Raw genomic sequence first — 18641 nt, 5'->3', positions numbered from 1 at the left:
AGTTGAAGAATGCCATCATACCCCCTTTCGTGGCATTTTTTTGCTTTTGAGTTCCAGTGCCATCTATCCACCATCCAGTCTGCCAAAAACAATGCTGGCATAAAATGGGCTCTCCCCACTGCCAATCTTTAGCTGACATCTGTTGCATCTATTCTGAGTAACTGCTTGATGTTATGCCCTGATCTGTGTGTTACCATTCATTATGAAAGCACAGTAATTAGCTTTCTGCCTTGCTTTGCTGTCATCCTCTTTCAGCTCTCAATTACAGCAAGGAAACTAGCCATAAGTCAAGACACAGTAGCTGGATTGGAAAATACTCCAAGAGTATTTTTCAGATTGTCTTGAGTTCTGTTCCAAAAGTCCTTCGCAATCCTTTAGACAGAATATGTATTTATTTACTTTTGATTATTTGTTCACTTACAATTGAGCTTATTTATCTCAATTTATATGCCTGCCCATCTCAGATTCAGTAATTAAACAGAAATAAATAAATAAATAAATAAATAAATAAATAAATAAATGTAACAGCACACATGTAATCCATAGCCAAGGTAAAAATCAAAATCACCAGCAATATATTAACACAACTATTGCATGGGTCTGCTACAGATCTGGATCCCCAGACTCAGTGACATATTTAAGGAAGATAATTCAAGAACATAATTCAAAGAATAACCAATTCTTCAGGCTTCTCCTTCATCTTTAAAACTAATCATGAAGTGTAAACAAACTCCCAACATCAATATTATTCACAATATTCTGGAGATTCTATAACTTGAAGTATAGGAGAAACAGTGGAACGAAAGCTACAAGGGCCAGTCTCGTAAAGACAATAGGAAATAGAATAGTACACGTGTACCCTAGTTTAAAAGATGAAAGATGTCTAATTTTATTGCTTTATATTACATTCTACCCGAAGTGCACACATAGTTTTTCAATCTTGAAAAAACAGGATACTTACCATTTTTTTAGCATCTATATTTTGAGTTCCATGAGCTTTTTGTTTTCCAAGTTTTCTGAAATAATTGTGTACATCCAGGCTGAACCATTCTGAACCATAGAAGGCACTGCTCCAACCAGGACAAAATCCAGGCAATTCAGAAGGACAGGAAGAGCTGGAGTACATATTTTCTTCCATCTTGACTTGAATTTCTTCTTGCTTCTGTTCTTTTTCTGTAACACTTGATCCACTGCAACATTTATTGGTCTGCAAACATTCTCCCTCCATTTGTATTCCAACTAGAAGTGTTTGGGATTCAACTTCCTTCTCATCTGCATGTGTATCAGCAATATGAACTGCATTTGCATGGAAAATTAAAGAGCAGAGAAAGGAAACTATAATACATTATATTGGATGTGTTCCTCTAGTGGTTGTTTGTTTTAAGGCCAATTGTCACAAGAATATTTATAAATATTCTTATAAATAGTATTTGCTATGTTTAGCAGCATTAGCAAATTAACATTTTGCATAGGTCAACTCCATATTTAAAGAAGAGCTTTCTTCATATGACACCAAATATAACGGATGTTCTGCAAGATAGCCTTTCTTCTATCTGCTTGTGTTGTGTAAAGACAGAGACTCTACTTGACCATAACTTGGTCTTCCCCCTTCCTGTCAACTCATTTACTCTTCCTTCATGAATCTCATTTGTAATTTGATCTTCAACACACTTTTTTGTACCATCTCTCACTTTTCTATTTAATTCACATTCATTCTTGACCCCATCTCCTCTTGTTCTACTACTCATATTGCTAAAATGCCCCATTCCCACTGCATTCAACTTATTTTTAAGTTTCTCTTGATATACTCAACTCTTATTTCTATGTAACAAGTGGGAAGAAGACTTTTATGCATAGTGATTTTCACTTCTTTTGAGAAACTGTTATTCCTTGCAACAGACTTCATATTAACCCATATTACCAACATATCTTAAAATATATCCACACATTTCCTCATCTTTAGTAAACATTCTAACAAGTTACACAAAATCTTCTGCTTCCTCTGGTTTTTCACCACCTATGTGTAACTTAACAGTCATTCACTCCATTTTCCTTATCAATCACAAATACCTTGGTCATTAATTTTCACACCCATTCTTAACCCATTCTAGATAATGTTAACTGCAAATCACTGAAGTGTTCAGCTATTAGCACAGCATTTCCAGCATTCAGAGGTATATATTCACATCCCTAACCAACATATCTCTAACATCACCATAAATGTTGCTTATATACTGTATTTATCCATAAATACATTAAGCAACCAAGGAAAGATCACACAGCTTAGATGACTACCATTCTGTCACCAACTTTTCCTTTCTGCAGAAGGTTGTTGCAAAGGTGGTGGGACTGCAGTTGTGAGAATCCTGGAGGAAGTGGGTTATCTAGACCCATTTCAGTCAGGTTTTAGGCCAGAATTCAGTATGGAGGCAGCCTCGGTCACACTTGTTGATGATCTGTGGCAGAGCCAGGATGGAGGTAGTGCATCCTGGTAGTGCATCCTTGTGCTCTTTGATCTCTCAGTGGCTTTCAGTACCAACAGCAGATATCCTTCTGGGCTGGATCTAGGGGTTGAGAATGGGTGTACTGTTTTATGGTGGTGCTCCTCCTTACTTTGAGGCCAGTTCTAGTTGGTGTTGGCAGGAAAGGAGAGATAAACCCCTAGGGTCCTCCTTTGTGGGGTGTCATAGGAATCAATGCTTTCTCCCTCCCTGTTTAAGTTCTACATGAAACTGCTGAGTGAGGTCATCAGCCAGTGTTTGGTTCAGCATCATCGGTATGAGAGCCACTTTGGTGTAGTGGTTAATGCACCAGGCTAGAAACTGGGAGGCAGGGAGTTCTAGTCCCGCCTTAGGCACGAAGCCAACTAGGTGACCTTGGGCCAGTCTCTCAGCCCTAGGAAGCAGAAAAGGGCAAACCACTTCCAAAATCTTCCCAAGAAACCTGCAGAGATTTGTCCAGGCAGTCGCCAGGAGTCAAGATTGACTTGAAGGTACCAAAAAAAAAAAAAAAAATCATCAGTATGCTGATGATGCCCACTTATTTCTCTTGACTTCAGGCCAGCCAAGTGAGGCTATTGAGGTCTGTCCCAGGCCCTGGAGGCTATGCAAGCCTAGATGGGGAAGAACTAACCCCAACTCAATCCTACCCATCCAGAGTGGCTATGGATGGCATTCTTGAAGGCCATAAAGGTCTGGCTATTCTCCCAGGCCTTGGGTTAGGGTAGATGGAGATCCTTGTTGGAACATATTTTGTATGTTTTCTTGTGGCATTGGCTTTCTCTGTTTTGTACTGTATTTTTTAATTTATTCTGTTATACTATGAGCCGCCCAAAGTCAGTATGGACTCAGGCAATGTGTACATTGAATAAATTGAATCAAATAAATTGAAATCTTTGTCTTAAGCCCTGTTCAATATTGAACCATTTGCTATCCATTCTATTTATGTTTGTATGTTTTACACCCATCATATATTTTCTTAATTACATTTGACAACCGATGTTCATATTCACCTAAAAATTCTATAAGTTATTCACTATCATACACTTTCTCTAAATCAATAAACTTCCTTTTTCACATTACTACATTTCTCAATGATCATAAATGTGTGTGCATGTGTGTGTGTGTGTGTGTGTGTGTGAGAGAGAGAGAGAGAGAGAGAGAATGAATCAGGCATAATGCAAAGCAAAACACCAACGTCTAGCGATATCCTTATTTTAAACAATGGCTGTTGGCTCCAGATAGTTCTCAGGGATTTTGTTGTTGTTCAGTCGTTAAGTCGTGTCTGACTCTTTGTGACCCCATGAACCATATTGCGCCAGGCCTTCCTGTCCTTTACTGCCTCCCAGAGTTTGCTCAATTTCATGTTCATTGCTTCAGTAATGCTATCTAACCATCTCATCCTCTGCCATCCCCTTCTCCTTTTGCCTTCAATCTTTCCCATCATCAGGGTCTTTTCCAAAGAGTCTTCTCTTCACATTAGGCGGCCAAGTACCTGAGCTCGAGCTTCAGTATCAATCCTTCCAATGAGCAGTCTGGATTGATTTCCTTTAGGATTGATTGGTTTGACCTTCTAGCAGTCCAGGGGACTCCTAAGAGTCTTCTCCAGCACCACAATTCAAAGGCATCAATTCTTCGGTGCTCAGCCTTCCTTATGGTCCAGCTCTCACAGCCATACATCGCTACTGGAAAAACCATAGCTTTGACTATGCGGATCTTTGTTGGCAAGGCGATGTCTCTGCTTTTTAATATGCTGTCTAGGTTTGCCATAGCTTTCCTCCCAAGGAGCAAGCGTCCTTTAATTTCAGGCTGTAGTCTGTCTGTGGTGATCTTGGAGCCCAAATAAATAAAGTCTGTTACTGCTTCCATTAGTTCCCAGGGATATTAGAAACTAAACATGCTGACACATGCTCCCAGGGGTTTACTGGAAATATGTCTAGTTGCCCAGAAAAATACACAAAACAAAATATTAGGAATGTTAAAGAACATCCTGATAGGCTTGTGAGAACAATCTTATTAGTTTGTCCTAAATGTCCCCTATGGAATTGGGAGAGTTGGAGGAGATGGATCTCCATATGGAGTGCATTCCTCACCCAGCAAGTCACACAGGATATGGCTTTTCTTGCATTCCAGATAGTCAAACTTTTGGCAACAGGGGTATCTTCAGAAGAACCTCTCCTGTTAATCTAAATAGCTGAGCAGGTTCATAGTGGAACCTGTTCTGATCTATATACTTAATACTCTACTGCTTCAGGTCAAATCACATCCATTTTAGGATTACTATATATTAGACTCCTCCATCATCCTTAGAAGCATCACATGAGTTTAAACAATCTGAGATACATGGCACTTCAACAAAAGGAAAGCTGAATTGTCAAATCTGATTGATGTATACAAATAAATCTTGAAACATTAGTTCAACCTTCTCCAGTAGGCTCACTTGAGAGCCAGTTTTCCAAGGATATAAATCTTTGCTTCAAAATCCCCATTGCTCTTCTTCTCCTTACTTCTAGTAGGACATGAGGGCTATTGCTTCATACCTTGATTTGACTGCTGCAGGTTTATAGCTGTTAGTTATCAATGAATGTAAGACATGCCCATTAACTTTTTTGTACCTTTTGCTTCTTCACTGTCACTCAGAAACTTGTTTGGCTTGGTTTGAAAAGTCTTGCTCAAATATTGTGCTTCATTAATTCTGAAAATGAGGGAGAGTGTGAGAGATGAACATCCGAATGCTTATTCATAAACGAAATACTTTTGGAGGTGGAAACGTTCAGAGATAAGCTAAAGTGCTTGCATCTTCCACCATGTGTATGGGTGCATTTCAGTCAAAAATGGGAAAGCTTCAAAGCTTTTAGACATTCAAAATAGGTGGGCAAGGCCCACATACAGTGGTTAGCCAAGGCCCAGATGAAACATTAAACAGGTAGAATCTCATCAAGCTGTGAATGATAAAATTTGAAATGCATGTGGCCAATTCTGCCACCTGTTCTCTCCAGGCACCTTTACGACAAGGCTATTTAGGGGAAGAAAAAAAACACAACCCAGCCTATCTTTATGTTCATCCAGGTTTTCAATATTTGTCTCTTCCCTGATCTAGCTGCCCTTTTCACTATATTTGTGAAGGAACAATGAATTTATTTGGCTTTTGTGCTGCACTTGCCTACTCCCAAATGATTGCTCCAAAGCAATTTACAGTGATTCAGCTTTCATCTGCTTTCTGAACTCTCCCCTTTTTTTCCTGCCATAGCAAAATTGCAGCACAAACTACTAGCACAAACACAGAAGTCATCAGATCTCATAGAGTTATGCATTATGGTGGAAACAGGTATGAGGAAGTGTGTAAGATGTATGATGTGTACATCAAACACTGCACTATTTGTAGCAGACATGTAACCAAAGTGTATTGTCGAAGGCTTTCACGGCTGGAATACGATGGCTGGTGTGGGTCTTCCGGGTTGTGTGGCCGTGTTCTGGATTGGCTGCTTGTTTTGGTGTCAGATTATGTGTGTATCTTCCTGGGGGTTAGGCAGGGTTTTTTCCATTGAGTTGTTAACAGTGGCTGCTGATTAGCATGATATCTGAACATCATAATCTGACACCAAAACAAGCAGCCAATCGTTAACCCAACCCCCTCCCCCCCCACACCCTTCAGGCACCCTCGCTGATCTCTGTAAATACCCACAGCAGGGTCACATCATCCTGGGCACAGAGAGAACTGCTCCTCTCTGTGCTCCTGCCCTCTGAAGATGCCGGTCACAGGTGCTGGCGAAACGTTAGGAAACAAGACTTCAAGACCACGGCCACACAGCCCGGAAGACCCACACCAGCCATGTAACCAAAGTCTTGTTCTACAATGTGTATATGTCTCAGACATATGCCAGCAATTATCTTTCATGACTCTGCATTTATTACATGGTCTACTGTCTTAAGCTTCCTGCTCTGTACTTCCTTCATTGCTTTAGTGAGAGTTAAAGATCACTGACCATGTTCTAAAATTTTGAAAACTGTGCTTTAAAAAGAAATCATTATTTTGCTTTCAGATTTTAGCAGCTTTATCTTGAGGTTTAAATAATTTTGTGAAAAACGCTGGTATTACGTAGGTGTGCAAATGGGGAGTCTCAATGACAATAAAATAAAATATAAAACAGGGAAAATGTTCCCTTGCCTAACTGCCCTTACAGTGCAGACAAGAATGGGGAAAGGGGGAAGATTAGTGGTATACCAAGGTTTGTTCTGTCTTCATGGAGGGAAAAATGAGACCATCTGATCTAAGAACAATCAGGACATCACACATGTTGATGTAGAACATGCACCAAAGAATCTTCAACACCAACAATTCTTTGGCACAGAAATCAATGTGAAAAGGTTCCCAGCTGATCAATTGAAAGCTGCACCTTTAAAATTCAAAAGAAAAGTATTCTACACAGACCTTTTGATAAGCAATGGTGTGCAATATAAATGTTTACCTCTTCCCACCTTTTTTGTCTATAAAGTTGCCCTGTATGCAGACAGTGTTTGGCAAATATGTTAATGAACAGTTTGGAGACTTAATCAGAGAACAGACATGCAAGGATTTTTTTTGTCACTATCTACCAAATTGGTCATGAGAAATGCTGCCAAAAAACAGGCATTCATGATATAAGCTGTTATGAAACACCAACCATATGGTTTGAGTCTGTCTTGCACTTAATGCTGAAACTAAGAAGCCAGACAACTTTATTATGTGCTTAATGAAGTTTTGAAGTTAATATATTTGTATCTAACTAGCCTCTAGAGAACATACTGCATAGCTGGAATAAAAGAGACTCCAGTTTGATTGCAAAGCAGCTTGTGCTCAGAATGACTGAGTGTTTTATAGTCTCTCCTGAGTCTATTCAAGTTTATGTCCGTGTATTCATGTTTATGCCTATACAGATGTGCCTGTCAATTTAAGCTCCTACACAATTCTTAAATGTCCCAACACATGCCTACTCAATGACTTTCCCAAGTGGTTGTTCTTTTTTTAAAAAAACAACAACAAAGATTAAACATTAGCATAGTGTCCAGGAATGGTCGTTCAGGCACGGTTGTGAAAAGTGAAGGAATTCAGAATAATGGAACATGCCAGATTGCAACCAGATTTTCAATGTCCATTCAGAACTGCCAGTGAGAACAGAAGCCAATACATATTCAAAAATCAGGTTGGATAGATGAGTGCTAGGAATGATGGAAGAGTTGAAATTGCAAACAGAACAGTAATATAAGCAAAGGCAAAATTGGCATTAAAAGGTAACATAAGAATCACTTGCCTTTCAGATACAGGAGTTCTACCATTTGCTGCATCATAAAGATTTGCTAGTAATTTTTCTTCCCAGTAAAGATCACAAAATTTCTCAGAAACTGCATTGCAGAATGTGTTGTATCTGAGATCCTTTAAACTGAAAATATATTTACCTGATTTAAAAAAAAAAAGAAGATAGTGGGATATGTAAAAAAAAAAAATCATTGGCTTATTGAGGCTTATCTCCCCCCCCCCAAATTTCTTTCCAGTGTTGATTGAAAATAAATAACCCATATTCCTTGGAAGGTAGGCATGATTCAAACAAAAGCAAGTTAAAAACCAAAAATGCATAGGTGAAGATTTTATCCTATATGGGATTTGCAAACTTAAAAGATATAGAAAAGCTTTTTGAGAGATGGATCTGATAACTGTAATAAAAATAAAAAAAACTCTAAATTACAGTAACTTTTAGTGACAGGTCTGATTTGCTTTTTTTTTTTTTTTTTAAGTATTTGTAATCTGGTATGAAAATATTAATGCCTACCTATAGCCAGGGCTTCAGTAGTATTGTCCTGAGATCTACCAAATGCAAACTCTTCTTGGATAAGTTGCACAACATTCTCCAAGGGAACATTATGCACTCCTTTATTCTGAAGAGAAGTTTCTAGGATGAGTGAACAAGCAGAATTTTGGTCTACCGAGATATCCAGTGCATGATCTGATAAAAGGAAACTATTCTCTGCATCTGTATCAGATTTCTTACAGGATACAAGGCACGGATTACTTTCAGAACATTTTGTTTGAGTCTCTTTATTAATTGTTGTTGGCGTTAAACCATCCATCTTAGTTTTTATGTCCCAAAATTTATTTTGTACATCACCAAATTTGTCATTTCTCACATTACTTAAGGATGAATTTGTTTTTAGGGCTCTGTTAGCATCATAGTTCACTGCAGGTTCTGAAAGGAGCACATGTAAACTTGGACAACAGCTGTAAGTTGTTCTTGAATGGAGGGGTTTATTTGGTATTTGCTCTGATATAGCTATCTGCACGGGTACTAGAGTCAACACTCTTGTCTCTGGATCCTGCTTTAAAAGAAAATTATTTATAAAAGTCATACTAGATGGCACAGTAGAGTCAGGATTAGCTGAGGGAGATGTTTGCAAAACACATCTCTCTTGAGACACACATGAAGATTCAGAAAGAAATGGTAAGTTAGGGATACATGAGCTAGTACTGCTTGGAGATTGCTCTTCATGATCCTCCTGTTGTTGTACTTTTGGTCCTTCTTTATTGTGCTCCAGAGCACCAGGCATTACACAGGTAGCAGACAAATTAGAATCTTCATCTGTCTTATTTTCAGTGTCATTACTGGAATGTATTGGACTTTTGCTATTCACAGAAGCTATTCTTGGCATAGTTTCACATTCTACCATGGTGGATGCCATGGCATCTCTGGAAAGTAATAAGACGATTGATTAAGAAAGACTCGCTTTGCCAACATGGATGCTTTATTTTACAAAGTCATGGAACAATTATATGTGGTTTTCACACCAACTATCCATCCATTAATGGTGGCTGCACCACTTCTAATGTAAGCATTATTTCCTGACTTCCTTCCAACTCCAGTAGCTTCTTTAATGGCTCTTTTGGGGTTTCAGCTATAACCACTCATATCCTTATGCTGAAATAGTTTCTTTGTTTTTTCTGCCTTTTGTCCAATATACAGTTATCTCGTTATTTCACTTTCCTTTTCTGCTCTAAGCTATTGTGACCCTAACCTTGACATTTTGAGACTCTGTGGAGACAATTCTCTTACTTTATTTTTTTTTTGGGGGGGGGAAATAATTTCTTTCAGGTAACCTTGAATATATATATTTTTTTCTCCCTTCTAGATACAGAGAAAATACATTATGGAAGAAGGAAGGAAGGAAGGAAGGAAGGAAGGAAGGAAGGAAGGAAGGAAGGAAGGAAGGAAGGAAGGGAGGGAGGGAGGGAGGGAGGGAGGGAGGGAGGGAGGGGGAGGGGAGGGGAGGGGAGGGGAGGGGAGGGGAGGGGAGGGGAGGGGAGGGGAGAGGAGAGGAGAGGAGAGGAGAGGAGAGGAGAGGAGAGGAGAGGAGAGGAGAGGAGAGGAGAGGAGAGGGGGAGAGAGTTGAGTTGAGTTGAGTTGACTTTGGTATAATTTTTTCTAAAGCAACTTCAAGAGCTGAATGTCTATCAGTCTGGAAACAAAACAGTAGGAGTTTATGTGTAACATAGGGATATTCTAGATATCCAGAAGCATATAATTTTAAATTAAAAGAACACATGATAAGAAGGCATTCAAATAAATGATCTCATACATTGTACTAGGACCTTGGATGTCCAACTTCTCTTGCACCTTCAAAACTAAATAGTAATAAATCTAGGCTCAAAATTGGCAGCCAGCTGCAATCAGAGCCCTTTAGCTTCAGGACAGCAGAGGAAAGTTATAGGAAGAACTGGACAGAAAAGAAATCCCCAATGATAAAGGCTGAGCAGAGTTCAGGGCTGGAATGTTCTTGACGTTCTGCTGCAGTTCCCCAAGTGTTAGGAGCTATAAGAAAATATAGTTAAGATAAATGGAGGGGAATAAAAATATCACTTGGTAAGCTCATACTATGTCTTCAGATTCAGAATATGATGTATATGGTTCCGATAATCAAACTGGAGATAAACCAGGCCTAAACTCACAGAAATAAATAGAGAAAACAGCAACCAAAATGATAAAAAGAGCTGGCCTTCTTCTAAGCCTCTGGACTGGGCAACCTTTTAGGACAAAGAGCTACAATTCAGATTGGGAAGAGGAGTTGCAGGCTACATTACATGTATGTGGGACTTGAGAATCAGTACCACAGGTTTTCAGCAATCGTAACTAAAAATTATTCTGAGGGACACAAAAATAGAACTTGGGACTACATGTTAACCTGAGAATGGAAGCAACCTCAAATAGCTAAAGCAGTAGAAGCATTTTGCTTTTTCTGTTTTAAGGAAAATATGATTAAAGAAGAACATAATACGTAGCATTCTAAATGACCTGAAATTAAAAAAAAATATTACATATAATGTATTACAAAACGTATCGAATGCATTTTATTTTATTTTACAAACTTATCTTCTTTTACTGTGATTTGAAATGGACTTGTTTGAAAGGAACTATCATTAAGATTAATGATAGTTAATTGTGGCAAATTAAAGACAGCACTGAAAATGTCCAAACTTCTCCATTGATAAAAATAGGAATAAACGAGCAGACTCAGGAGAGTTTAAATGTGTTTCTCTCCGCAAAAATCAGAAGATCTTTATGATGTGATCAGCTTCATCCTAGCCAAAAAGAAGGCATCATAGTATAATAAATGTAATTTGCCTCCCATTAAATAGAATGAATCATTGCCTGGACGACACAACCTCACTTACATGTTATGATTTACATTCTGATGCAGAATAATAGGCTTAAAGTGAGTTGCTGAAGAAGTGAAGGCATTTGGCAACACGATCCTTTCTGTGTTTAAAGGTGGCTGGCAAGGGACTGGTCCTTCTACTGCTATCAGTTTGCTTTCGTTGCTCATAGGCAAAAATCCTGAAAGTGGGAACACAATTGACAATAAAAGTAGGCATGCTGCTTAAAGAAAAGCAAACAATAGTTGACCCAAAAAAAAAAAAATCTCTAACAGGTTTGGGCAGATGACTTAGATTGTTCTTATAAAAAAAAAATAAAATCAGGAATAGCAAGGTATTTAGAGAGAAATACTCACCTAAGTTAGCATTTACTGAGTAACTTCCACTTTGAAAATTAGAAGGCCAGCTAACATTAAAAGATTCCTCTTCTCTGAAGCCCTATCGGCAAAATAATGAAGGACGACAAAAGAAAGGTGTTAGAAATACTGTCTTCAGCTTATGCACACACAAACACAGAGAGAAACAGAATGGTTTCCTCTATTCTGCCTAGGGGCTTAAATTCTTTATACCTCCAATTTCAAGAAAGTCAAACGAATAAAAGCATAGAATGAAGTCCTTGAGCTAAATGCCAGTTCTTTATCTGGGCTATTTAGAATGGTTTTCCTATTGCGAACAATAGTTGAAGCTCCTCTGAACTAATAATTATATAGGTTTTGCATAGGCTGCTTTTAACCTCTTTTACCCCAAAGATCTCAATGCATAAAAAATAAAGGAAGTGTGGAACTTAGTTTTTCCCAATGCAAGAAAGGATAGGTTACTGGAATGTTTATTTTCTGTCACTTGAACCAACTGGCCATTGAAATGGCCTTTGGAAAGGTCGTTGAAGGAAAGGAACATATATATAAAAGGCTATACTGTATTTTCATATTCTATCCTGCTCCAATTCTGCTGCCATAGCAACAGCAAAAAGAAAGGGGGGGGGAGGGAAGGAGGGTCTTGTTCATCAAACTCCTCTCTCACACCACAATCTTGCCATTTTTATGAAGGATGCAATTTTATCAGGAAAGCTACAAGCCATTAGAGCTGTGTTTCTCAACCCTGGCCACTTGAAGATGTGTGGACTTCAACTCCCAGAATTCCCCAGCCAGCCATGCTGGCTGGGGAATTCTGGGAGTTGAAGACCACACATCTTCAAGTGGCCACGGTTGAGAAACACTGCATTAGAGTCTTTTTCTTAAAGATTATTTGAACAAGACAGAGCCTTATGGGCCTTTCTGATTGTAATGAATTATATTGTTTCCAACTGGAGTCACCTGAAGTTATTAGATTCCAAATATATCCTCTCAGTATATCTGCTAATGATTAAGATATTGGAGTGTGTAGACTAGAGAACTCAGTTTTTCCACCTAATCTCCCCCACAAAGATTTTATTGTGGAGATAAAATTAAGGGACAACCCCCATGTACTGCTTTGAGCTCTCTGAGAAATGCCAGATTATAAAATGTTTAGAATATATATCCCCCCCCCCAAGAAATATATTCATTTGTTCGTCGGCCTAGTATAACGCATGGGTAGGAAAGATAAGGAAAGGCAGTATTTATTATGAGTGTGCGAATCAGCCAAGATCTAGCCTGCAACTTGATTTCAAGAGTCAATGTGATTTGAATGTGCAGTCTGATAATGTACAGTTCAAAAAGTCGAACCAAATCTATTCAAAGTTACAACTGAACAAAATGTACAGAAGTCCACTGATTTTTCAAGTCAATTCAAATACCCTTGATTTAATTCAATGGTCAAATCACCCTCAAATCAAATATCTGACCTGAAGCTTTGCATAATACTAATATCCATGCCAAACAAATATGTGAACAGCTATAGCAGTTTAAAAAGAATGCAAAATATGGAATACATAGGTTACCCTACTTAATTTACATACATATAATTTATAATTAAAATGTTTATTGTGCTGAAATAATAAACAAAACAGAATATATTTTAACTTGTCTACAGTTCCTGACTGTGATATATAGACCTCATGGCAAAAATAACTGTCCCAATTTTTTGGGATATCTTACTTTTTCCACATCTTATGTTTCTTATAACAGCTTGTTTGAATTATGGAAAACTAAAAAAAAAGTCCATTTCTTTAGGCCATTCTGGTTGGTTCAAATAAAAGAATAGGTTTGGGATATTTGTATTTTATGCATCTCATTATCTTGTTTCATGTTTCATGGAAAGTTGCCAACAGAACGTTTGACTTTATTTCTTTTTTGGTATAAAAAAAGAGAAATTAAGGAGTGGACTTAGGACTAGAAATCTTAATAGCTGGGGGCTCCAACTATTATACCAGAATATACAAAACTGACAAAAGATAAATACATTCATTGATTTAATAATGTATTCTAAAAATAGTATTATTTTAGAGAACTGTAGTCAGCAATGTGGTTGTATCTTCACATCGAAGTGAGGGAAGATCTAGGGATGGGATCCAGGGTAAGGCGTGATCACAGTACTTTGGGAATATAAGGCTACTTGCTTGCTGTGCTAACAATATGGAGTGAATGAAAGAAAAAGAGAGAGAGTTTGAAGATAGATATTAAGGAGGGTGGGTAAGTTATTTTTGGGAAAAGATTCCGGTTCTTGAACAACATATTACTTTGAGTACCATACATTTTGTCCCCAGAAATGTGAATGGGTAGTCTGTATAGCAGCTATGATGCTATTTATGGCACTTCATTGTAATTACAAATGTGCCCAGTGGGGTGTTGATCATGACTGAAATGTACTCTGAAGTCCAGATATCTTTGGAGTTTTTCAGAACACAAACATGTGGTGCTAATGTTCCTATAGCATTTGGATTCTATAATTTGGTATTATTGTTAAGATATAGTGTAGGGGAAGAAACCAGGTTTAGAAACCAGGATGGTTTCTAAAATTACGATCCATAAAAATTCTTTTTAAAATAAGTCCTGAAAACAGTTTAATTAATCTGTGGTTTATTTAAACAAATCTTGCACAAAAATGATTACAACTGTGGCGTTGAACTGAAACGAAAGTAAAAGAATGTATGGAGCAAAGATAATTTTACTGTCAATAAAACTTTACTGGAATAAAATATAGACATATAGATACACACATACCCCACCAAAAATATTCATACCTGAGATGCCATTTTTGCTAAAGCTTCTAGAACCGTCTTGCTGCTGATATTTTGTTCAAGCAGGTAACTACGACAAATCTAGAAACGTGAATTCTCATGCTGAATTACAGACACTAAGAAAGAGAGCTGTGCATTAAAAACTAGGCATTTTAAAAATAATTTAAATTTAGGAAGAACCTTTATTACAATTAAGTCAAAGTTGCTCAAAATTAATATTCTTTCAAAATCCCATGAATGTGTTTTGAAAGCAGCCATTAGGGCAACCGCACAAATTGGATGAATTACAAAAACCAGTAGAAATTCCTATTTGCTACTAAGCTGGCTTGTGGAAATAAAACTGAAAATTAAATTGCTGAATTTAATTCACCTTAATTGCATCTGCTAGAGAAGGGCGGTCTTCTGGCTTGCTTCTTGCCATATTCAGAAGAAAATTTTTCAGTTTCCCTGGCAACACCAATTTGTGATCAGGTGGAAAATTACATCTTGCTGCTCTCCACAAAATTGCAGCCATACAGTAAATACAGGCCTGTTGGAAATGGCACAGTGAAAAGGCAACTGAATCACCTGGCAAGTCCCACTTAATTTGCTCCCTGTCCTTGAATGCACATGGTTAAAAGTCCAATTCAGGTCACTGACATAAAACTGAGGTGTTTGTTAAAAGCATAACTGACCAACAGATGAATTGCAAGCTTCAGAACAAGCAGATAAGCCTATCCTAGAGATGTCTGAGGTGAAGACACAAGTAAGTGTAATAATGGGCTTTCCCTCATCACCAAACCAAGCCACAAACGCCTATTAGTGACTTGATCTCCGAATGGATCATTCAGTGACTGTAATGTGGAATAAACTTTGAAAAGGCACATTGCTACTTTTCAGCACTTGACCCTAAAGAAGCTCCTCCTTACATGAAATTCAGCCTTATCAATACTTGATAAGCTACTTATCACTACTTGATAGGTATGGAGGAACATATGCATCTTTGATATCCAGTGACTGATCTGGAGTCTAATAAACAATCCTATGTATATCAGCTCAAAATGTGGCAAAAATGGGTATGACCAAATCACATAAATGTCTGCCCCACCTAGTAGACTAGACCATGAATCAACTCCACAGGAAAGATAAGGCTACTTTATTGAGAGTGGCTATAACCACAGACTCTTGCAAGTCTGATTGGCTATACCCCTCCCTTTCTCACACCCATGAGAATTAGGAAGGTGTTTGTCTGAGCTGCATATGCATACTTTCTGCTTGTTTTGGACTTAAGCCATGTTTTTCTCTTTGTCACTTTGGTAGCAGATGTGGCCTATCTCTGCCAAAGTCATCTTTACTGTTTACATCAAGTTAATGTTCCAATTCCTGAGTTGCATCTTGAACAGTAAGATGATTTAGCTCACTCTTAACATTCTTTAAGATGTCTATGTAGCTTTCTTTTTCAATAAATAGAATTTATGACTGACTTCTTACTTTTTTGCCAACATTAATTTTATTCCATTCATTCAATTCTACTCCTCAACATATCACTACTAGTTTTCTACATATCACAATATATATCCACTCTTTCACATATCACCATTTTTCAATCTTAACTATTTCTTGTTCTTGTTAACTATATTATTTGCAACTATCTTTTTCCTCTCTGTAGATATGAGGGTAGAATGAAAAATAATGCCACCAAACTTATAAGTCACCAACAGATAGCAGTAATGATGCACTAAAAGTTCTGATGTGTTCTTTAGCATCTGTTCTTTTACTTCAATTGGTGGGAATTTGCTGTGAGAAAAAGTTGTGTTGCTGTTGTTTGTGAAATGTAGTGAGTACTCATCAGTGCACTTTAAGCAACGCATTGTGATTTTGTTTTTGACTGCTGAAGGAGTCTCTACAATTGAAATGAATTTAAAACCCAGGCTTCAGCAGGAAAACTGAGTTTTTCGGGATGCAGATGGTGTTATTCACATGGATTTTCTTGCACCTGTCACCACTATCAATTCAGCACACTATACAGCAACACTCAAAACTGTGAAATGATTAAACAGAGTGTGGAAGCACAAGAAGGAATTTTTACTGCAATATGATGCTAGGCCTCACACTTCAAGAGCCACCCAAGAGGCAACTGGAAAGTTGGATCTTACCACTTTACCTTATCCAGAATACAGTCCAGACTTAGCACCTTCCAACTTTCCCCAAAATTGAAGGAATACCTTTGTGGGCATCTATTTGACTCAAATGAAGAGGTGGAGAGGACTACCAGGACTTGGTTGAAGAGAGGAAGCATGGATTTATTTATTTTTTTAAATGTGATGGCTTTAAGAAACTTGTCCATCATTGGCAGAAGTGTGTAGCAAATGGTAGTGATTATGTGGAAAACTAAATACAGGTAACAAACAAGTAGATTATTTTCTTGTTTCGTTTATTACAATATAGCTATTTAAAATATACTTATTTATGGAGATGGGAGCATTACTTTTCATTCAACCCTCATATTATACCAGGTATTTCTCTCACTCTCCCTTTTGTAGAAATTTTCTTATATCTATTTTTTAAATCCACAGCCTCTTTCACGTCATCATTCCATCAATGATTCCATTTCATCATTCCATCAATTCCACTTTTCATACTTCCCATATATTTATGGCACTTTTCACCTCTTTCCTTTAGTTCCATGTCCATTTTTCCCCAAGATCCACTGTTCACTGCCAAAAAACAGCCTGTCCCACATTCAGAACTTTTCATCACCTTTCATCCTTCATCACCTTTCATTGATTATCTTAGCCTTTCTCTGTAAAAATCAAACCTGACCCAATTTTTGCTTTATTCCAGATCCATATGTACATACAAATCAACTTAAACTTAAACCATATGTTTGAAACAAATTAATGTTATCGCATTAATTTTATTCAGTTTAAACCTGTTCTAAATCTGTGTAGTCTTTCCTTCCGTTCAATCTCCAGGACAGGCGTTGATATTGTGCAAAAGAAATGTGGTCCTTTTGCTCACCACTAGCCATGTTCTCTGGGGCTTCTGCCAACAGTAAATCAGCAACATCTAGAATACCAAATGTTTACCATCCTATCACAGAAACCTGAGCTTGCAGCTAATGCCATTAGTTTTCATTTAGGAATAACTATCTTCTACAAACAGGATAGCCCTTTCATTCAGGAACATTATTTGGGTTGCCATAAAAGAGCGGTAAACTATTCGTTATTTGTTACTAATATCAATTATCAGTGATTTTTTGGTGCTGAGGATCAAAGCTGATGTTTCTGCTGCAAGTAACAGATGAATGAGCTAATTTTGGATAACACCTCTTCTGTGTGTGTGCAGATGTGTGTGTAAGTATGTTTATATGTATGTATACATGAGTGTGTGTGTATATATATATATATATATATAAGAGACAATGAAATTAAAGTTCGTTCTCTCATTAATTATTAAAATCAAGAAGTTCCTATGATGCTTATACAATGACATTGAACACTGCAGCACTGATGTCTCGTTCTGTATGAAACTGCCTTTTTCAAGGGGGAATTCCTTTTGACTATGTAGACAAGTCAACATCCTTCGTTCCCAAAGGATAACCGTGAGACAGTATCCTTATTTACCATAGCAAAAGAAAGCCACAGGAAGAATGGGGAGCTTCCGTCCAGCATTTAGAAAGACAAGGCTACCGATAGAGTACATATTAGCCAAATGAAACAGAACAAATCCACAGCTGCAATTCATGTTTTTGTTTTTTCAAAACATCAACGAATTTGGCCCATTATAACATAAAAAGTGTCCAACCATTTCTTTTTCTCAATGCATTTTTTCTCGGGTAGAAAGGAACAAGTACTATGTTGGTGCGTGACGCTCCTATTGTGTCTGCTCCTCCTATGAGAAGATATAGCCAGCAAACTATGGAAACCACTATCCATGGCTAGTTACACGTGCTTGCAAGAGGAGCCAGCAGGCACAATCAGAGACACATGTACCATCATCCTACTTGTCCTCTACGTGTTGTATAAGCAAGGTCTATAGGTATAACCTCCACTTTTCAAAAAGGGTATTAAAAAACATGCAATATTGCAGCATCTTGGAATATGAAGAAACTATATACACACAGTATAGATTTACATAGAGTTTATCTTGTGAGTATGACCTTTTTAAAAGATGGATCTTCATGAAAATATGATGCAAAGTTCATATATTTTAATACCTTTTCTGTAACAAAATCCTCTTCCGCGGCCTCAGGAGCCAAGTAAAACCTATCCGATGATCCTAAAAGTAAAATAAAATGCAATAAATAATTTTAATTTTTACAACC

General features: G+C 37.6%; 1 protein-coding gene across 1 annotated transcript in view; it reads right to left on the bottom strand.

Moving 5' to 3' along the window:
- The window catches only part of KNDC1 (kinase non-catalytic C-lobe domain containing 1), an 81320-nt gene that overhangs the window by 18538 nt on the left and 44141 nt on the right, over positions 1-18641 (bottom strand). Inside the window, exons 9-17 of the mRNA XM_088128978.1 lie at positions 18534-18595; positions 14706-14864; positions 14339-14416; positions 11535-11616; positions 11197-11359; positions 8306-9216; positions 7790-7934; positions 5114-5193; positions 962-1296 (exon numbers count right to left, since the gene is read on the bottom strand). Coding sequence (XP_087985104.1) covers positions 962-1296; positions 5114-5193; positions 7790-7934; positions 8306-9216; positions 11197-11359; positions 11535-11616; positions 14339-14416; positions 14706-14864; positions 18534-18595 — 2015 coding nt within the window. The remainder of the gene's footprint in view (positions 1-961; positions 1297-5113; positions 5194-7789; positions 7935-8305; positions 9217-11196; positions 11360-11534; positions 11617-14338; positions 14417-14705; positions 14865-18533; positions 18596-18641) is intronic.

The sequence above is a fragment of the Python bivittatus genome, unplaced genomic scaffold, assembly GCF_059951505.1.
Source record: "Python bivittatus isolate LINGU-HERP-01145 unplaced genomic scaffold, Pbiv_v1 ctg000780_np1212, whole genome shotgun sequence".
NCBI classification, from domain to species: Eukaryota; Metazoa; Chordata; class Lepidosauria; order Squamata; family Pythonidae; genus Python; species Python bivittatus.
The sequence above is the reverse complement of the archived record's forward strand: the minus strand, read 5'-3'. Positions and strand labels throughout refer to the sequence as shown.